Source organism: Pseudophryne corroboree, chromosome 3, assembly GCF_028390025.1.
Source record: "Pseudophryne corroboree isolate aPseCor3 chromosome 3, aPseCor3.hap2, whole genome shotgun sequence".
In the NCBI taxonomy this organism is placed as follows: Eukaryota; Metazoa; Chordata; class Amphibia; order Anura; family Myobatrachidae; genus Pseudophryne; species Pseudophryne corroboree.
The window spans coordinates 746,003,288-746,024,253 of record NC_086446.1 but is presented as its reverse complement, the minus strand read 5'-3'; the positions used below and the strand labels follow the sequence as shown (position 1 = coordinate 746,024,253).

Sequence of the window (20,966 nt, the reverse complement as noted above, 5' to 3'; positions counted from 1 at the left end):
CAATATTATTTTTAGTCCTAAAATTTGCACCGAGGTCGCTGGATGACTAAGCTAAGCGACCCTAGTGGCCGACACAAACACCTGGCCCATCTAGGAGTGGCACTGCAGTGTCACGCAGGATGTCCCTTCCAAAAAACCCTCCCCAAACAGCACATGATGCAAAGAAAAAAAGAGGCGCAATGAGGTAGCTGACTGTGTGAGTAAGATAAGCGACCCTAGTGGCCGACACAAACACCGGGCCCATCTAGGAGTGGCACTGCAGTGTCACGCAGGATGGCCCTTCCAAAAAACCCTCCCCAAACAGCACATGACGCAAAGAAAAAAAGAGGCGCAATGAGGTAGCTGACTGTGTGAGTAAGATAAGCGACCCTAGTGGCCGACACAAACACCGGGCCCATTTAGGAGTGTCACTGCAGTGTCACGCAGGATGTCCCTTCCAAAAAACCCTCCCCAAACAGCACATGACGCAAAGAAAATAAGAGGCGCAATGAGGTAGCTGTGTGAGTAAGATTAGCGACCCTAGTGGCCGACACAAACACCGGGCCCATCTAGGAGTGGCACTGCAGTGTCACGCAGGATGTCCCTTCCAAAAAACCCTCCCCAAACAGCACATGACGCAAAGAAAATAAGAGGCGCAATGAGGTAGCTGTGTGAGTAAGATTAGCGACCCTAGTGGCCGACACAAACACCGGGCCCATTTAGGAGTGTCACTGCAGTGTCACGCAGGATGTCCCTTCCAAAAAACCCTCCCCAAACAGCACATGACGCAAAGAAAATAAGAGGCGCAATGAGGTAGCTGTGTGAGTAAGATTAGCGACCCTAGTGGCCAACACAAACACCGGGCCCATCTAGGAGTGGCACTGCAGTGTCACGCAGGATGTCCCTTCCAAAAAACCCTCCCCAAACAGCACATGACGCAAAGAAAAAAAGAGGCGCAATGAGGTAGCTGTGTGAGTAAGATTAGCGACCCTAGTGGCCAACACAAACACCGGGCCCATCTAGGAGTGTCACTGCAGTGTCACGCAGGATGTCCCTTCCAAAAAACCCTCCCCAAACAGCACATGACGCAAAGAAAAAAAGAGGCGCAATGAGGTAGCTGTGTGAGTAAGATTAGCGACCCTAGTGGCCGACACAAACACCGGGCCCATTTAGGAGTGTCACTGCAGTGTCACGCAGGATGTCCCTTCCAAAAAACCCTCCCCAAACAGCACATGACGCAAAGAAAATAAGAGGCGCAATGAGGTAGCTGTGTGAGTAAGATTAGCGACCCTAGTGGCCGACACAAACACCGGGCCCATTTAGGAGTGTCACTGCAGTGTCACGCAGGATGTCCCTTCCAAAAAAACCTCCCCAAACAGCACATGACGCAAAGAAAATAAGAGGCGCAATGAGGTAGCTGTGTGAGTAAGATTAGCGACCCTAGTGGCCAACACAAACACCGGGCCCATCTAGGAGTGGCACTGCAGTGTCACGCAGGATGGCCCTTCCAAAAAACACTCCCCAAACAGCACATGACGCAAAGAAAAAAAGAGGCGCAATGAGGTAGCTGTGTGAGTAAGATTAGCGACCCTAGTGGCCGACACAAACACCGGGCCCATCTAGGAGTGGCACTGCAGTGTCACGCAGGATGGCCCTTCCAAAAAACACTCCCCAAACAGCACATGACGCAAAGAAAAAAAGAGGCGCAATGAGGTAGCTGTGTGAGTAAGATTAGCGACCCTAGTGGCCGACACAAACACCGGGCCCATCTAGGAGTGGCACTGCAGTGTCACGCAGGATGGCCCTTCCAAAAAACACTCCCCAAACAGCACATGACGCAAAGAAAAAAAGAGGCGCAATGAGGTAGCTGACTGTGTGAGTAAGATAAGCGACCCTAGTGGCCGACACAAACACCGGGCCCATCTAGGAGTGGCACTGCAGTGTCACGCAGGATGGCCCTTCCAAAAAACCCTCCCCAAACAGCACATGACGCAAAGAAAAAGAAAAGAAAAAAGAGGTGCAAGATGGAATTGTCCTTGGGCCCTCCCACCCACCCTTATGTTGTATAAACAAAACAGGACATGCACACTTTAACCAACCCATCATTTCAGTGACAGGGTCTGCCACACGACTGTGACTGATATGACGGGTTGGTTTGGACCCCCCCCAAAAAAGAAGCAATTAATCTCTCCTTGCACAAACTGGCTCTACAGAGGCAAGATGTCCACCTCATCATCATCCTCCGATATATCACCGTGTACATCCCCCTCCTCACAGATTATCAATTCGTCCCCACTGGAATCCACCATCTCAGCTCCCTGTGTACTTTGTGGAGGCAATTGCTGCTGGTCAATGTCTCCGCGGAGGAATTGATTATAATTCATTTTAATGAACATCATCTTCTCCACATTTTCTGGATGTAACCTCGTACGCCGATTGCTGACAAGGTGAGCGGCGGCACTAAACACTCTTTCGGAGTACACACTTGTGGGAGGGCAACTTAGGTAGAATAAAGCCAGTTTGTGCAATGGCCTCCAAATTGCCTCTTTTTCCTGCCAGTATAAGTAAGGACTGTGTGACGTGCCTACTTGGATGCGGTCACTCATATAATCCTCCACCATTCTTTCAATGGTGAGAGAATCATATGCAGTGACAGTAGACGACATGTCCGTAATCGTTGTCAGGTCCTTCAGTCCGGACCAGATGTCAGCATCAGCAGTCGCTCCAGACTGCCCTGCATCACCGCCAGCGGGTGGGCTCGGAATTCTGAGCCTTTTCCTCGCACCCCCAGTTGCGGGAGAATGTGAAGGAGGAGATGTTGACAGGTCGCGTTCCGCTTGACTTGACAATTTTCTCACCAGCAGGTCTTTCAACCCCAGCAGACTTGTGTCTGCCGGAAAGAGAGATCCAAGGTAGGCTTTAAATCTAGGATCGAGCACGGTGGCCAAAATGTAGTGCTCTGATTTCAACAGATTGACCACCCGTGAATCCTTGTTAAGCGAATTAAGGGCTCCATCCACAAGTCCCACATGCCTAGCGGAATCGCTCTGTGTTAGCTCCTCCTTCAATGTCTCCAGCTTCTTCTGCAAAAGCCTGATGAGGGGAATGACCTGACTCAGGCTGGCAGTGTCTGAACTGACTTCACGTGTGGCAAGTTCAAAGGGCAGCAGAACCTTGCACAACGTTGAAATCATTCTCCACTGCGCTTGAGACAGGTGCATTCCACCTCCTATATCGTGCTCAATTGTATAGGCTTGAATGGCCTTTTGCTGCTCCTCCAACCTCTGAAGCATATAGAGGGTTGAATTCCACCTCGTTACCACTTCTTGCTTCAGATGATGGCAGGGCAGGTTCAGTAGTTTTTGGTGGTGCTCCAGTCTTCTGTACGTGGTGCCTGTACGCCGAAAGTGTCCTGCAATTCTTCTGGCCACCGACAGCATCTCTTGCACGCCCCTGTCGTTTTTTAAATAATTCTGCACCACCAAATTCAAGGTATGTGCAAAACATGGGACGTGCTGGAATTTGCCCATATTTAATGCACACACAATATTGCTGGCGTTGTCCGATGCCACAAATCCACAGGAGAGTCCAATTGGGGTAAGCCATTCCGCGATTATCTTCCTCAGTTGCCGTAAGAGGTTTTCAGCTGTGTGCGTATTCTGGAAACCGGTGATACAAAGCGTAGCCTGCCTAGGAAAGAGTTGGCGTTTGCGAGATGCTGCTACTGGTGCCGCCGCTGCTGTTCTTGCGGCGGGAGTCCATACATCTACCCAGTGGGCTGTCACAGTCATATAGTCCTGACCCTGCCCTGCTCCACTTGTCCACATGTCCGTGGTTAAGTGGACATTGGGTACAGCTGCATTTTTTAGGACACTGGTGACTCTTTTTCTGAGGTCTGTGTAAATTTTCGGTATCGCCTGCCTAGAGAAGTGGAACCTAGATGGTATTTGGTACCGGGGACACAGTACCTCCAACAAGTCTCTAGTTGGCTCTGCAGTAATGATGGATACCGGAACCACGGTTCTCACCACCCAGGATGCCAAGGCCTCAGTTATCCGCTTTGCAGTAGGATGACTGCTGTGATATTTCATCTTCCTCGCAAAGGACTGTTGGACAGTCAATTGCTTGGTGGAAGTAGTAAAAGTGGTCTTACGACTTCCCCTCTGGGATGACCATCGACTCCCAGCAGCAACAACAGCAGCGCCAGCAGCAGTAGGCGTTACACGCAAGGATGCATCGGAGGAATCCCAGGCAGGAGAGGAATCGTCAGAATTGCCAGTGACATGGCCTGCAGGACTATTGGCATTCCTGGGGAAGGAGGAAATTGACACTGAGGGAGTTGGTGGGGTGGTTTGCGTGAGCTTGGTTACAAGAGGAAGGGATTTACTGGTCAGTGGACTGCTTCCGCTGTCACCCAAAGTTTTTGAACTTGTCACTGACTTATTATGAATGCGCTGCAGGTGACGTATAAGGGAGGATGTTCCGAGGTGGTTAACGTCCTTACCCCTACTTATTACAGCTTGACAAAGGGAACACACGGCTTGACACCTGTTGTCCGCATTTCTGTTGAAATACCTCCACACCGAAGAGCTGATTTTTTTGGTATTTTCACCAGGCATGTCAACGGCCATATTCCTCCCACGGGCAACAGGTGTCTCCCCGGGTGCCTGACTTAAACAAACCACCTCACCATCAGAATCCTCCTGGTCAATTTCCTCCCCAGCGCCAGCAACACCCATATCCTCCTCATCCTGGTGTACTTCAACACTGACATCTTCAATCTGACTATCAGGAACTGGACTGCGGGTGCTCCTTCCAGCACTTGCAGGGGGCGTGCAAATGGTGGAAGGCGCATGCTCTTCACGTCCAGTGTTGGGAAGGTCAGGCATCGCAACCGACACAATTGGACTCTCCTTGTGGATTTGGGATTTCGAAGAACGCACAGTTCTTTGCGGTGCTACTGCTTTTGCCAGCTTGAGTCTTTTCATTTTTCTAGCGAGAGGCTGAGTGCCTCCATCCTCATGTGAAGCTGAACCACTAGCCATGAACATAGGCCAGGGCCTCAGCCGTTCCTTGCCACTCCGTGTGGTAAATGGCATATTGGCAAGTTTACGCTTCTCCTCCGACAATTTTATTTTAGGTTTTGGAGTCCTTTTTTTACTGATATTTGGTGTTTTGGATTTGACATGCTCTGTACTATGACATTGGGCATCGGCCTTGGCAGACGACGTTGCTGGCATTTCATCGTCTCGGCCATGACTAGTGGCAGCAGCTTCAGCACGAGGTGGAAGTGGATCTTGATCTTTCCCTAATTTTGGAACCTCAACATTTTTGTTCTCCATATTTTAATAGGCACAACTAAAAGGCACCTCAGGTAAACAATGGAGATGGATGGATACTAGTATACAATTATGGACGGACTGCCGAGTGCCGACACAGAGGTAGCTACAGCCGTGAACTACCGTACTGTACTGTGTCTGCTGCTAATATAGACTGGTTGATAAAGAGATGTAGTAGTATGTATGTATAAAGAAGAAAGAAAAAAAAACCACGGGTAGGTGGTATACAATTATGGACGGACTGCCGAGTGCCGACACAGAGGTAGCTACAGCCGTGAACTACCGTACTGTACTGTGTCTGCTGCTAATATAGACTGGTTGATAAAGAGATGTAGTAGTATGTATGTATAAAGAAGAAAGAAAAAAAAACCACGGGTAGGTGGTATACAATTATGGACGGACTGCCGAGTGCCGACACAGAGGTAGCTACAGCCGTGAACTACCGTACTGTGTCTGCTGCTAATATAGACTGGTTGATAAAGAGATGTAGTAGTATGTATGTATAAAGAAGAAAGAAAAAAAACCACGGGTAGGTGGTATACAATTATGGACGGACTGCCGAGTGCCGACACAGAGGTAGCTACAGCCGTGAACTACCGTACTGTACTGTGTCTGCTGCTAATATAGACTGGTTGATAAAGAGATGTAGTAGTATGTATGTATAAAGAAGAAAGAAAAAAAAACCACGGGTAGGTGGTATACAATTATGGACGGACTGCCGAGTGCCGACACAGAGGTAGCTACAGCCGTGGACTACCGTACTGTACTGTGTCTGCTGCTAATATAGACTGGTTGATAAAGAGATGTAGTAGTATGTATGTATAAAGAAGAAAGAAAAAAAAACCACGGGTAGGTGGTATACAATTATGGACGGACTGCCGAGTGCCGACACAGAGGTAGCTACAGCCGTGAACTACCGTACTGTGTCTGCTGCTAATATAGACTGGTTGATAAAGAGATGTAGTAGTATGTATGTATAAAGAAGAAAGAAAAAAAAACCACGGGTAGGTGGTATACAATTATGGACGGACTGCCGAGTGCCGACACAGAGGTAGCTACAGCCGTGAACTACCATACTGTGTCTGCTGCTAATATAGACTGGTTGATAAAGAGATGTAGTAGTATGTATGTATAAAAAAGAAAGAAAAAAAAACCACGGGTAGGTGGTATACAATTATGGACGGACTGCCGAGTGCCGACACAGAGGTAGCTACAGCCGTGAACTACCGTACTGTACTGTGTCTGCTGCTAATATAGACTGGTTGATAAAGAGATGTAGTAGTATGTATGTATAACGAAGAAAGAAAAAAAAACCACGGGTAGGTGGTATACAATTATGGACGGACTGCCGAGTGCCGTCACAGAGGTAGCTACAGCCGTGAACTACCGTACTGTGTCTGCTGCTAATATAGACTGGTTGATAAAGAGATGTAGTAGTATGTATGTATAAAGAAGAAAGAAAAAAAAACCACGGGTAGGTGGTATACAATTATGGACGGACTGCCGAGTGCTGACACAGAGGTAGCTACAGCCGTGAACTACCGTACTGTACTGTGTCTGCTGCTAATATAGACTGGTTGATAAAGAGATGTAGTAGTATGTATGTATAAAGAAGAAAGGAAAAAAAAACCACGGGTAGGTGGTATACAATTATGGACGGACTGCCGAGTGCCGACACAGAGGTAGCTACAGCCGTGAACTACCGTACTGTGTCTGCTGCTAATATAGACTGGTTGATAAAGAGATGTAGTAGTATGTATGTATAAAGAAGAAAGAAAAAAAAACCTCGGGTAGGTGGTATACAATTATGGACGGACTGCCGAGTGCCGACACAGAGGTAGCTACAGCCGTGAACTACCGTACTGTGTCTGCTGCGACTGGATGATAAATAATGATATAAAAAATATATATATATCACTACTGCAGCCGGACAGGTATATATTATATAATGACGGACCTGCTGGACACTGTCTGTCAGCAGAATGAGTTTTTTATAGAATAAAAAAAAAAACACCACACAAGTGAAGTCACACGACGAGTGTTTAACTTTTTCAGGCAATCACACAATATAGTATACTACTAACTATACTGGTGGTCAGTGTGGTCAGGTCACTGGGCAGTCACACTGGCAGTGGCACTCCTGCAGCAAAAGTGTGCACTGTTTAATTTTAATATAATATGTACTCCTGGCTCCTGCTATAACCTATAACTATTAACTGGCACTGCAGTGCTCCCCAGTCTCCCCCACAATTATAAGCTGTGTGAGCTGAGCACAGTCAGATATATATACATAGATGATGCAGCACACTGGGCTGAGCAGTGCACACAGATATGGTATGTGACTGAGTCACTGTGTGTATCGTTTTTTTCAGGCAGAGAACGGATATATTAAATAAAACTGCACTGTCTGGTGGTCACTGTGGTCAGTCACTAGTAAACTCTGCACTCTCTACACTTCTACAGTACTCCTAAGCTCCAGTAAATCAGGTCAATCTCTCTCTCTCGCTCTTCTAATCTAAATGGAGAGGACGCCAGCCACGTCCTCTCCCTATCAATCTCAATGCACGTGTGAAAATGGCGGCGACGCGCGGCTCCTTATATAGAATCCGAGTCTCGCGAGAATCCGACAGCGTCATGATGACGTTCGGGCGCGCTCGGGTTAACCGAGCAAGGCGGGAAGATCCGAGTCGCTCGGACCCGTGAAAAAAAACATGAAGTTCGTGCGGGTTCGGATTCAGAGAAACCGAACCCGCTCATCTCTAATAAAAACAGCAGTATATGTTTTTGTCATATGACAGCTAGTATAGAAATAATACACAGAGAGGGTGTCATTTCATGGCTTCTTAACTTGAACAGCTTTTGAGAGTTCTTCCATAATGTATAGTTGAAGGGCAAATACAATTATTATATCAATTGGTTATATTTTTATGTGAAATGATATAGTAGCTGTAACTCAACTTGTGCTGATCTGGAACATACTGTACTTGCATAACAGCAATCTGTTTATCTTTCTCAACTTTCCAATAGGAGTATAGTACATACAGTTACACCTCATATACCAACAATCACATTCAATTCTAGAAGCACAAATATGCATGAATAGGGTGGTATTCATGTGACCACCGGTCAGCTGACCGACAGTCACATGACCTCCTCCACCAGCCCGACGGGTCACATGCCGACACCCATAGAGTGGGAATAGAACCCATAGAGTGGGAATAGAACCCGTGGCGACCACAGGTCGCCACCGAGCCCGCAAGGGGCTTGCTGCACTCGCCCCTCCCCGCCGGGATCCCGGCGTCGGTATGCTGCCGGGATCCCGGCGTCGGTAAGCTGACCGGCGGTCAGGAGACCGCCGGTCAGCAGTACTACACCCCATGAATATATGGTTTATTTATGATTATGAAGCCTATGAGAAATGTCTGTTTTTGCAGGATTTATGTATTTTGGGATCAGGGCAATATATGAAATATCTAATGCAGGATAATGGGAGGTATTCAATTACTGTCGGAACTGCCGTCTTGTCAGAAAGACGTCAGTTTCCAACTTTTTTAGGTCGGAAATTGTTCCATCCTATTCAATGCCCCTGCAGGTTTTCCGACAAGTTTGCAATTCTGACTTGTCGGAAAACACGTGGCTCGGCGGAATAGCCGCAGATCAGCGTGTTTTGTTGGAAGCGCAACCAAATCCGACAGGTTTTAGCCCCATTTCCGACAATATAAATCTGAAAAGTCGGATTGGCGTTGTCGGGAATGGCCAAGCTCTTTGAATACTGCATTGTCGGATTCCTTCCGTCGGAAAGGATCCAACAAGAATTGAATACCCCCCATAGCAGATGTACTTCCTGTGTTGGACTGGGGCAAGAATGGCCCAGGACCAGAATAACAAAAGGGCAGATGCTTCACCTCCAGGTCCCGTCTTCATGACTGCCTGATGAAGAGCAGTAACTAGCTATCCATACAGTATTACAATTGTATTCTAATTCCGCACTGCACTGACAGCGCCTCCCCTTTTTAGTATAGGCTCTTGAACATTTTCAGCTCCAGGCCCATGTGACCCTTAATCCAGACCTGGAAGGGCCCACGGGGGAATGCAGCGGTAAGGACCTTTGCTGATGTAGTGTGACCTGCCACAAGTCCGTGGGGCCCTGCTCCACCAAGTGACTGACACTCTAATTCAACATTTCCCAAGGCACATTAACAGTCCAGGTTTTGAGCGCATCCATGCTTGAGCACAGATGGTTAAATCAAAATAACTGAGGTACTGAGACACCTGTGCTTATGTATAACTATCTTTAAAAACTGGACTGTTAGTGTGCCTTGATCACTGGGGTTTGGAAACTTTTTTAACAGACTAAGAGGGGCATGTACTAAGCAGTGGAGAAGTTGCCTATGGCAACCAATCAGCATTGACGTAACATTTATAATTTGCATGCTATGAAAGTATACAGAGCAGCTGATTGGTTGCCATAGGCAACTTCTCACCCGCCTTACTTCTCCACTTTTATCACTGCTAAGTACTTGTCCCCCTATGGGGTCTATTTACTAAGCCTTGGACGGAGATAAAGTCGACGGAGGAAAAGTACCAGCCAATCGGCTCCTGACATGCCACAGGCTGTGTTTGAAAAATGGCAGTTAGGAGCCGATTGGCTGGTACTTTATCTAAGTCCACTTTATCTTCATCCAAGGCTCAGTACATAGACCCCTAACTTCTGATCCCTCCCAGGAAGTCTCCATGCCCCTGCCCCCATTTCCCCCCGGACTAGATCAGATTTGTGCTGCACATGTACCGAGGTCAGAATTAGCAGTGAACTAATGTCTATTGCATACTGTAATTCTTCATCAAGTCACGAAATGTGGAAATGTATGAGAAGAGGTTATACAAGGTGATGGTTCTTCAGGTATCCTAATATCATATTAAAGTATTACCTGTTCTTTATCATCTTCTGCAAAGATTGAGAAGCAGCTGTTTGAAGAGACAGTGAAGACCCTTAATATGTACTACATGGAGGCTGAGAAGATCGGAGGCAGTTCCTACCTGGAGGGTTGCTTGGCTTGTGCCACAGCCTATTTCATCTTCCTCTGTATGGAGACTCATTATGAGAAGGTAAGCTGGTTTTCTTATTGTCATTGGTGGTTTACTGTACAGATAAGATATCTAAAATTAAATCTTCTTTGCTCTGCCCACAGGATAAATCTGTATCACAAATAAGTAGAGTCTAAACAATATTTAATGAGCTACTGAAAATTGACATACAGTCAGGGCCATAAATATTGGGACATTGACACAATTCTCATATTTCGGGCTCTATACACCACCAAAATGGATTTGAAATGAAACAAACAAGATGTGCTTTAACTGCAGACTTTCCGCTTTAATTTGAGGGTATTTACATCCAAATCAGGTGAACGGTGTAGGAATTACAACGGTTTCTATATGTGCCTCCCACTTTTTAAGGGACCAAAAGTAATGAGACAATCAACTCAAAAGCTATTTCATGGACAGGAATGGGCTATTCCCTCGTTATTTCATCATCAATTAAGCAGGTACAAGGTCTGGAGTGGATTTCAGGTGTGACATTTGCATTTGGAATCTGTTGCTGTCGACTCTCAATATGAGATCCAAAGAGCTGCCACTATCAGTGAAGCAAGCCATCATTAGGCTTAAAATTCTAAACAAACCCAGCAGAGAGATAGCAAAAACATTAGGTGTGGCCAAATAAACTGTTTGGAACATTCTTAAAAAGAAAGAACGCACTGGAGAGCTCAGCAACAGCAAAAGACCCGGAAGACCACGGAAAACAACTGTGGTGGATGAATTATGTCCCTGGTGAAGAAAAACCCCTTCACAACAGTTGCCCAGATCAAGAACACTCTATAGGAGGTAGGTGTATATGTGTCAAAGTCAACAATCAAGAGAAGACTTCACAAGAGTGAATATAGAGGGTTCACCACAAGATGTAAACCATTGGTGAGCCACAAAAACAGGAAGTCCAGATTAGAGTTTGCCAAACAACATCTAAAAAGCCTTTACAGTTCTGGAACAACATCCTATGGACAGATGAGACAAAGATCAACCTGTACCAGAGCGATGGGAAGAGAAGAGTATGGAGAAGGAAAGGAACTGCTCATGATCCAAAACATACCACCTCATCAGTGAAGCATGGTGGTGGTAGTGTCATGGCGTGGACATGTATGGAACTGGTTCCCTTGTATTTATTGATAATGTGACTGCTGACAAAAGCAGCAGGATGAATTCTGAAGTGCTTCGAGCAATATTATCTGCTCATATTCAGTCAAATGCTTCAGAACTCATTGGACGGCGCTTCACAGTGCAGATGGACAATAACCCGAAGCATACTGCGAAAGCAACCAAAGAGTTTTTAAGGCAAATAAGTGGAATATTATGCAATGGCCAAGTCAATCACCTGACCTGAAGCCGATTGAGCATGCATTTCACTTGATGAAGACAAAACTGAAGGGAAAATGCCCCAAGAACAAGCAGGAACTGAAGACATTTGCAGTAGAGGCCTGGCAGAGCATCACCAGGGATGAAACCCAGCGTCTGGTGATGTCTATGCGTTCCAGACTTCAGGCTGTAATTGACTGCAAAGGATTTGCAACAAAGTATTAAAAAGTGAAAGTTTGATTTAGGATTGTTTAGTTTGTCCCTTTACTTTTGGTCCCTTAAAAAGAGGGAGGCACAAATATAAACCATTGTAATTCCTACACCGTTCACCTGATTTGGATGTAAATACCCTCAAATTAAAGCGGAAAGTCTGAAGTTAAAGCACATCTTGTTTGTTTCATTTCAAAACCATTTTGGTGGTGTATAGAGCCCGAAATATGAGAATTGTGTCGATTTATGGACCTGACTGTATGTAAATGAGCTACTAGCTATACACATAGCTAAACACAAATCTATATGTTAATATTTCAGGCTTATGCCTCAGCTGAAGATATTTGCGATAATATTTTTGTGAGGGCGATTCTCTTTCATACACACCGCATACGTCCTGTTCCGCCTAGCAAAAGACATATACTGTAGCTGTGGGAAATGGATGATAACAGACACAATTGTTTGCATCCATCTATAGAACAAATGTAATTGCAATGCATTGCATGGGAAATATTGGAATACTACAGTACTAAACAGGGTAAAAATAAATAAGTAAGGTGAAAAATCTAAAAAAGTATAATTAATAAACTAACAATAAGTAGAATGACCGGAGACACATTTGAGGATCTTGTAACTGATTTGGTTTTTTAGTATCAGAATTCCTATAAAAAACAGTTTTTTAGTGTGTTGTTTTAAAATTAACCATTGTAGTACGTTATATATAAGAAGAAGCTTACCATTTTTTCCTTAATTTGTTTATTTAAGCTGCTATCAATGATTTATTGTTCTGTCCAGTCTCATATGACTCTCATGGCAAACAGTCACATGCTATATTATGCAATGAGCAGAGAGGCCTTGGAATGCTGTTCTGAGCTCAATATGCTCTGGACATTCCTCTATTTCCGTTTTTTCTTCTGTCCTCCTCTGGTTTGTAGGAGGACAGAAACGAAGGGTTAATGATCATATACATGCATTGCTAATTAATATAAATCTTATCTTTATGTCATTAGTCCCTTAACAGTGCACCTATTGGGGCCCATACATCAGAGGAGAATTAGAGCAATTTCCCTGGTTTGGGGGATTGGGGAACTACAACATGTTGGAAATCCTCGATTTACCGATTCCTTCCAGCATCGGCAGAGCAGGAATTTTTAGTATGCAGGATTTTGCCGATTCTCAGATACAGTAGGTTGCCGATCATCGATGTTTGCGGATCGGCATGTTGGACCGGCGCCAGCAGAACGTGGAATAGCGGCTCTGACGTATGGCCTACATTAGTTACATGCTCTAAGTAAAGTCACTCTCCAGAGACATATTAAGGAGGAATGGCGAAAAGAGCGAAACTGCAGTATACGAGGAATTTTATTGCATTAATAAAAATATGAGCAGGAACTTAGATTGTTTTTTCGGAGAACATCACGTAATATGTGATAAAGAAAGCTGAGTAAACTAAACACAAGCCAAGTGGGGAAAGATGACAACAGCACATAATTCCGTCTCACAGAGAAAAGCCCCCGGTTTGTACAGTTCTTTGTGTGATGAACGGAAAGTAAACAAGGTTACAAGGAATGGAAACATGTTCGCTCAATATCAGAGACCTCCCATTATTATTCCTAGTAAAATATAAAGCCAGGAGATTAAGTATATAGCTCAGCGTAGATAGAGGATTAAGTGTGTTCTCATGTTTTATCCATACTGCGTAGTGCCAGGTCTTTAGCATGGGCTGTAACCTTACATATTGTCTCGCTGTGTCTTCTAAGACGCACTGAATTGCCTGAGAGGAAGTTATTGGTGGGAAATCTGCTTATATCTGACTCTTTCCTAAAGGACAGTTGGCCTGTATGAAATAGGATTTAGAACTTGCAAAGAGTCACCGGGACTCCGTGCAACATTACAGCTTTGAACTTCGTCCAAAATCGACACAACTGAAGTTTTGAGAGCAAGACGGAGTCGCACGTCAGGCTCCGATTTTCACATTATTATCTGTCTATTTCTTGGTGAGCAGATTTAATCCTTCCTTCAAATGCTTGGGAACGGTTGTTTCAACATGCAGCCACTCAGCAGGCTAAGCTTTGGGGGAATAATTGCCCAATCTCTTTATATCACACTGTCAATCTGGGCATTTTTCCAAAGCAAACTCGACCTTTGGAAGTTGGAAATTAATTTCCCAGCAGATCCTGTTCCCACTTCAGCCCGAGTTGATACGGAGAAAGGATACACTGTGTGCAGGATGAATCCTGGTCCCTTGTACAGCCCCTTACACAGCAGGCTTCAGTATTGTCGCAGCACTCTGCAGTTTAGAAGTGTTGTGGGAACAGGTACAGTAGTGTCTTTATAGGAATGGTCAGCTAATTTACCATTGCACTATATGGAGCTAAGATATAATGCAAACAACGGATGTCACTTATTTGGTATATATCATGTGTCCAGTAATATATTTCACATTTTATAGGACACAATATAAGTAGTGTGGTGGTTTTGCATGATACCATGTACTACACACGTGATGGGAAGGTATGCGGTTAAATTACCGGCTGTCGGAATCCTGGCGGTCAGGATACAAACGCCGGAATCGGAATCCAGACCCAAGCCCAGAATTCCCACTTGGGTTGTGGTCCACACCATCACCTGAGGAAGATTAATATGGTGTGGTGCCCAAAGGTCACCACTGGGCCAGAAGCGCGGAGAGCGCAGTGGGCCAGCGAGGGGACACGCTGCGCTCGATGCCAGGATTCTGGCTGTCGGGTTCCCGGTGTCGGTCTCCTGACCTCTGGGATCCCATACTGATCCCGATGTGAATACATGTCAAATATATTCTGTATCTGGAGAGTAAAGAGGTCATTTGTGTCACATGACTCATTGTGAAAGCGTTCAGTAGCTGTAGGTAAGACTCACCTGGATGTGAGGATCACTGCTAATGCAGGAAATTCAATATATTCCATAAGGAATTATTTATCCCCTTATTGTAAAATATAATATTAATGGTCACCGCAGAGCTCAAGGTCTCATCCTATTAGTGGCGCTGAGAGTTGGGAGGTGGGTACTATTTACCCCGATGGAGGCCCCCACTGCTCGATCAACCCCACTACTCTTCCCACTACTACTGGCTGTGCTATGTTTAGCAGCACAGCGAGCAGAACATTGGGCAGGGAGAGAGAGGAGACTGATGCTGCAGGTGTCCCCTCTCATTGCCCGATGCGCTGCTTGGCTGCAATACTATGCATAGCCAGCAGTGGTGGGCAGAGAGGAAAGGTGTCCCCTGCAGCTGCCCAATATTCACCTGGAGCTGCCCCATGGGCTGAGCATGCGTCAACGCTTTGCATCAAAATGCAGTGTATCCAGGTTTTTTATAAGGGGCGTGGCAAGTTAGGGGGCATATCAGAGCACCTGATTGCCTGGCATCCTATACAGGGGTAGCCAGCCCGGTCCTCAAGAGCTACTAACAGTCCATGTTTTCTAGAACACCTAGCTGGTGCATAGGTGCAGTCATTACTAACTGTCACATTTCAAAAGTCGTGCATTCATTCCTAACTGACACATTCTACAGATCCACAGGCAGCCTGGAAAACATGAACTGTTGGTAGCTCTCGGGGACCAGGGTTGGATACCCCTGTATTAGTGCATCACTAGTAAAATTAACCCCCTGCATACACCAGGTCCCCTCCCAGACTGCTGTACATTGCTAAGTTCCCCGGCAGCTCCCTCACAGCAGTGGGAGCAGGTGGTGGTGAGTCTGTGGATCCCATTGCACAACTTAAAGACGGACACACCTTCTTTGATTATTATATACTGTAGATTTTCATAATAGTTCCACTTTTCTTTACCATGTAGAAATTGTGGATTGCTGTCCATGTACTGTACATTTAAAACATACAGATGTAGCCACCTTTATCTTGAGTGGCTGCGGCGTTTGTCCCGTTCGACCATACGCAGCGTACTGGGGCGTAGCGAGGCGCGCCTAGTCACAGAGAGGCTATCTAATCGCACGGAGACAGACATTTGACGTTTGGCGTTACCTTTACGTGTAATACCTGCGATCAGCCACCAGATGTCGCTTTTTACAATCACCACTGCGCATGCGTGTGGTCTCCCGTAAAATACAATACTGAAATACATAATAAGGACTACTTTACTAAGGCGTCTCATTACGCTGCATACAGTAAATACTGTACTCATTACGCTGCATTATTTAATACAGTACTGTATATACGACACCGACGCAAATAGTACAGCATACAGTATATGATCCATCTACAATACTTTATGAATACTGTATGTGAGCGTCCAAGTCCCGCAGACAAAACATACAGTACTGTAAAACCAGTAGTGTACACTGTCGCAAATGGATGTGTGTTACAAGTTCACTATTGCCTCTCAAGATTAGGAATTTTGTACAGTATGTTATCGTCCTAATCCCGTAGCCATTACAGCATAATCAAAACCAACGGATTTATACATTTGTCTGCGGCGAAGTGGTGAAGTGTTTCGCTTCCTATACTCAGAGTCCAGGGTTCGATTCCTTAAGTACGAATGCATGTTAGTTTTTTTCAGACACTTTATTATTTTTTTATTCACATAAACCAGGGCAAAGCTGCAGGAGCGGTTCTGTTAAGGTTCTATGCACCGTACAGTACACATACAATTCTGTAGCAGGGCAGACTCAATTGAAATGGCTACCACCTATGACTCCTTGCTCCACGGAGGCCCTAGGCTACGGAGCAAGTAACAGTCCAGATTGTGCAGGCTATGGGGCAATGCTGAAGGAGCGTCACAATCCCCTAGCTAAAATGCACAGGGGCGATAGGACTAAGAGGTATATGCACATAACGATACACTGCAAAGTTCCCCATGGTTTTAATTATGCCTTTTCTTTGAACACAGTATTTTCGACTGCCTCGCCCTACACCCATCCTACTTTCCCCTTCCCCCCTGGGAGCCTGCAATGTACATGCAGTAGACAGGGAGGGAGTTCCGATCAGGTTACAAGACGTGCAACAGTATACTACTGTATGTAGGAAAATCCCCCGCCCACTCTGATTTATGTGAAACCTGTGTGCACCCTTCCATTAAATGTATAATAAAGAAAAAAATAATAATAAAGTGAATGTTACAGGAACACATTAAAAAAAGGTTGGCACTTCCTTCCCATTGGTGTTGGTTTATGCCTTAGGGGACTCGGACGCAAATATTTGTATTTGAAAAGCACGTATTTTCCACTGCCTCTCCCTACCCCCATTGCCCTTCCCCCCTGGGAGCCTGCACAGGTCATGCAGTGGACAGGGAGGGAGTTCAGGTCAGGTACAATACACAAATGCCGACAATCTACAGTACTGTGTTGCTCAGTTAGTTGCGTCGGAATACACTAGTTTATACTCATTACCGCTGTGTATTTGTATATAGCGGAATGAATCGCTGCTGCAGATTTACTTTGATTTATGTGAAACCTGTGTGCACCCTTTCATTGAATGTATAACAAAGAAAAACAATAATAAAGTGAATGTCACGGGAACTTATAAAAAAAAAAGGTTGGCACTTTGGGACTCAAAGCTGGGACTCTCAGTGTGGGACGTAAGAGCCTTCATAGCTAGGTTGGTATGGAAGAGGAGACAATTAGCTACCAGAGGGTACCAACTCCAAGTTTCTGTGACCCCCACAAGGCTCATGGCAAGCGTCGGAACCCATGGTGGGTCTGAATTAACGGGCCCATTATAGTCTATGGGAAAATGAGTCCACTTTGCGTACTGATATCTCTGGTTCTGGGTGTCCCAGAGACTCGGGACTGGTACCATTTAAAAGAGGAGACTCTTGGCTTTCAGGGCAGTCCAACGACTAGTTTATGTGACACTGGAAAGGGAAACAGTAAGCAACCGTATATCGGGTCCCCTCCAGTTGTCCGCCTAGCTTGCACAGGATGCAGGGTTTCTGGCTAGCTAGGGAATACTGTACAGAAATGCTAAGCATGGTAATTTGACATCCAGGAACATAGGGAGGAGTTTATCTCTCTCCATTATACTTAGAAAAATTACACTTGCCACTGTACGTTACAAGCTGTTCGTGCTAATTAGTACACTAGTAGAACATACTGTACAGAGATACTAAGTACAGTGATTTGGCATCCACGAACTTAGGGAGGAGCTTTATTCTCTCTCCATTGTAATCTTTCTAAGCATAATAGAGAGAGATAAAAGCTCCTCCCTAAGTTCCTGGATGCCAAATCACTGTCTGTAGTATCTCTGTACAGTATGTTCTATTAGGGTACTAATTAGCACGAACAGCTTGTAACATACAGCGGCAAGTTTAATCTTTCTATGTATAATGGAGAGAGATAAAAGCTCCCCAGTAAGTTCCTGGATGCCACATCACTGTACTTAGTATCTCTGTACAGTATTTTCTGTTAGGGTACTAATTAGCTGTTCGTGCTAATTAGTACCCTAATAGAACATACTGTACAGAGATACTAAGGACGGTGATTTGGTATCCAGGAACTTACTGAGGAGCTTTTATCTCTCTCCATTATACATAGAAAGATTAAACTTGCCGCTGTATGTTACAAGCTGTTCGTGCTAATTAGTACCCTAATAGAACATACTGTACAGAGATACTACAGACAGTGATTTGGCATCCAGGAACTTAGGGAGGAGCTTTTATCTCTCTCTATTATGCTTAGAAAGATTACAATGGAGAGAGAATAAAGCTCCTCCCTAAGTTCGTGGATGCCAAATCACTGTACTTAGTATCTCTGTACAGTATGTTCTACTAGTGTACTAATTAGCACGAACAGCTTGTAACGTACAGTGGCAAGTTTAATCTTTCTATGTATAATATAGAGAGATAAAAGCTCCTCCCTCAGTTCCTGGTTGCCAAATCACCATCCTTAGTTTCTCTGTATAGTATTTTCTATAAAGGTACTAATTAGCACGAACAGCTAATTAGTACCCTAATAGATAATACTGTACAGAGATACTAAGCATAGTGATGTGGCATCCAGGAACTTACTGAGGAGCTTTTATCTCTCTCCATTATACATAGAAATATTAATCTTGCCACTGTACGTTACAAGCTGTTCGTGCTAATTAGTACACTAGTAGAACATACTGTACAGAGATACTACATACAGTGATTTGGCATCCAGGAACCTTAGGGAGGAGCTTTTATCTCTCTCCATTATGCTTAGAAAGATTACAATGGAGAGAGAATAAAGCTCCTCCCTAAGTTCGTGGATGCCAAATCACTGTACTTAGTATCTCTGTACAGTATGTTCTTCTAGTGTACTAATTAGCACGAACAGCTTGTAATGTACAGTGGCAAGTTTAATCTTTCTATGTATAATATAGAGAGATAAAAGCTCCTCCCTAGGTTCCTGGTTGCCAAATCACTGTCCTTAGTATCTCTGTATAGTATTTTCTATTAGGGTACTAATTAGCACGCACAGCTAATTAGTACCCTAATAGAAAATACTGTACAGAGATACTAAGTATAGTGATGTGGCATCCAGGAACTTACTGAGGAGCTATTATCTCTCTCCATTATACATAGAAAGATTAATCTTGCCACTGTAGGTTACAAGCTGTTCGTGCTATTTAGTACACTAGTAGAATATAGAGTACAGCGATACCCTGGACAGCAATTTGGCATCCAGGAATTTAGGGAGGAGCTTTTATCTCTCTCCATTATACTTAGATAGATTACAATGGAGATATTAAAGCTCCTCCCTAAGTTCGTGGATGCCAAATCACTATACTTAGTATCTCTGTACAGTATGTTCTACTAGTGTACTAATTAGCACGAACAGCTTGTAACGTACAGTGGCAGTTTTGATCTTTCTATGTATAATGTAGAGAGATAAAAGCTCCTCCCTCAGTTCCTGGTTGCCAAATCACCATCCTTAGTTTCTCTGTATAGTATTTTCTATTAGGGTACTAATTAGCATGAACAGCTAATTAGTACCCTAATAGAAAATACTGTACAGAGATACTAAGTACAGTGATGTGGCATCCAGGAACTTACTGAGGAGCTTTTATCTCTCTCCATTATACATAGAAAGATTAATCTTGCCACTGTACGTTACAAGCTGTTCGTGCTAATTAGTACACTAGTAGAACATACTGTACAGAGATACTACATATCTGATGATGATCTGATTTGGCATCATGGAACCTTAGGGAGGAGCTTTTATCTCTCTCTATTATGCTTAGAAAGATTACAATGGAGAGAGAATAAAGCTCCTCCCTAAGTTCGTGGATGCCAAATCACTGTACTTAGTATCTCTGTACAGTATGTTCTACTAGTGTACTAATTAGCACGAACAGCTTGTAACGTACAGTGGCAAGTTTAATCTTTCTATGTATAATATAGAGAGATAAAAGCTCCTCCCTCAGTTCCTGGTTGCCAAATCACCATCCTTAGTTTCTCTGTATAGTATTTTCTATTAGGGTACTAATTAGCACGAACAGCTAATTAGTACCCTAATAGATAATACTGTACAGAGATACTAAGCATAGTGATGTGGCATCCAGGAACTTACTGAGGAGCTTTTATCTCTCTCCATTATACATAGAAATATTAATCTTGCCACTGTACGTTACAAGCTGTTCGTGCTATTTAGTACACTAGTAGAACATAGAGTACAGCGATACTCTGGACAGCAATTTGGCATCCAGGAATTTAGGGAGGAGCTTTTATCTCTCTCCATTATACTTAGATAGATTACAATGGAGAGATTAAAGCTCCTCCCTAACTTCGTGGATGCCAAATCACTGTACTTAGTATCTCTGTACAGTATGTTCTACTAGTGTACTAATTAGCACGAACAGCTTGTAACGTACAGTGGCAATTTTAATCTTTCTATGTATAATATAGAGAGATAAAAGCTCCTCCCTAAGTTCCTGGTTGCCAAATCACCATCCTTAGTATCTTTGCATAGTATTTTCTATTAGGGTACTAATTAGCACGAACAGCTTGTAACGTACAGTGGCAATTTTAATCTTACTATGTATAATATAGAGAGATAAAAGCTCCTCCCTAAGTTCC

At 44.4% G+C, this 20,966-nt stretch overlaps 1 protein-coding gene across 5 annotated transcripts in view; it reads left to right on the top strand.

The window, feature by feature from the left end:
* The window catches only part of GOLGA7B (golgin A7 family member B), a 688,836-nt gene that overhangs the window by 650,870 nt on the left and 17,000 nt on the right, over window positions 1–20,966 (top strand). For all 5 annotated transcript variants that reach the window (XM_063962313.1, XM_063962312.1, XM_063962310.1 and 2 more), the window contains one exon: window positions 10,272–10,424. In XM_063962313.1, coding sequence (XP_063818383.1) covers window positions 10,272–10,424 — 153 coding nt within the window. The remainder of the gene's footprint in view (window positions 1–10,271; window positions 10,425–20,966) is intronic.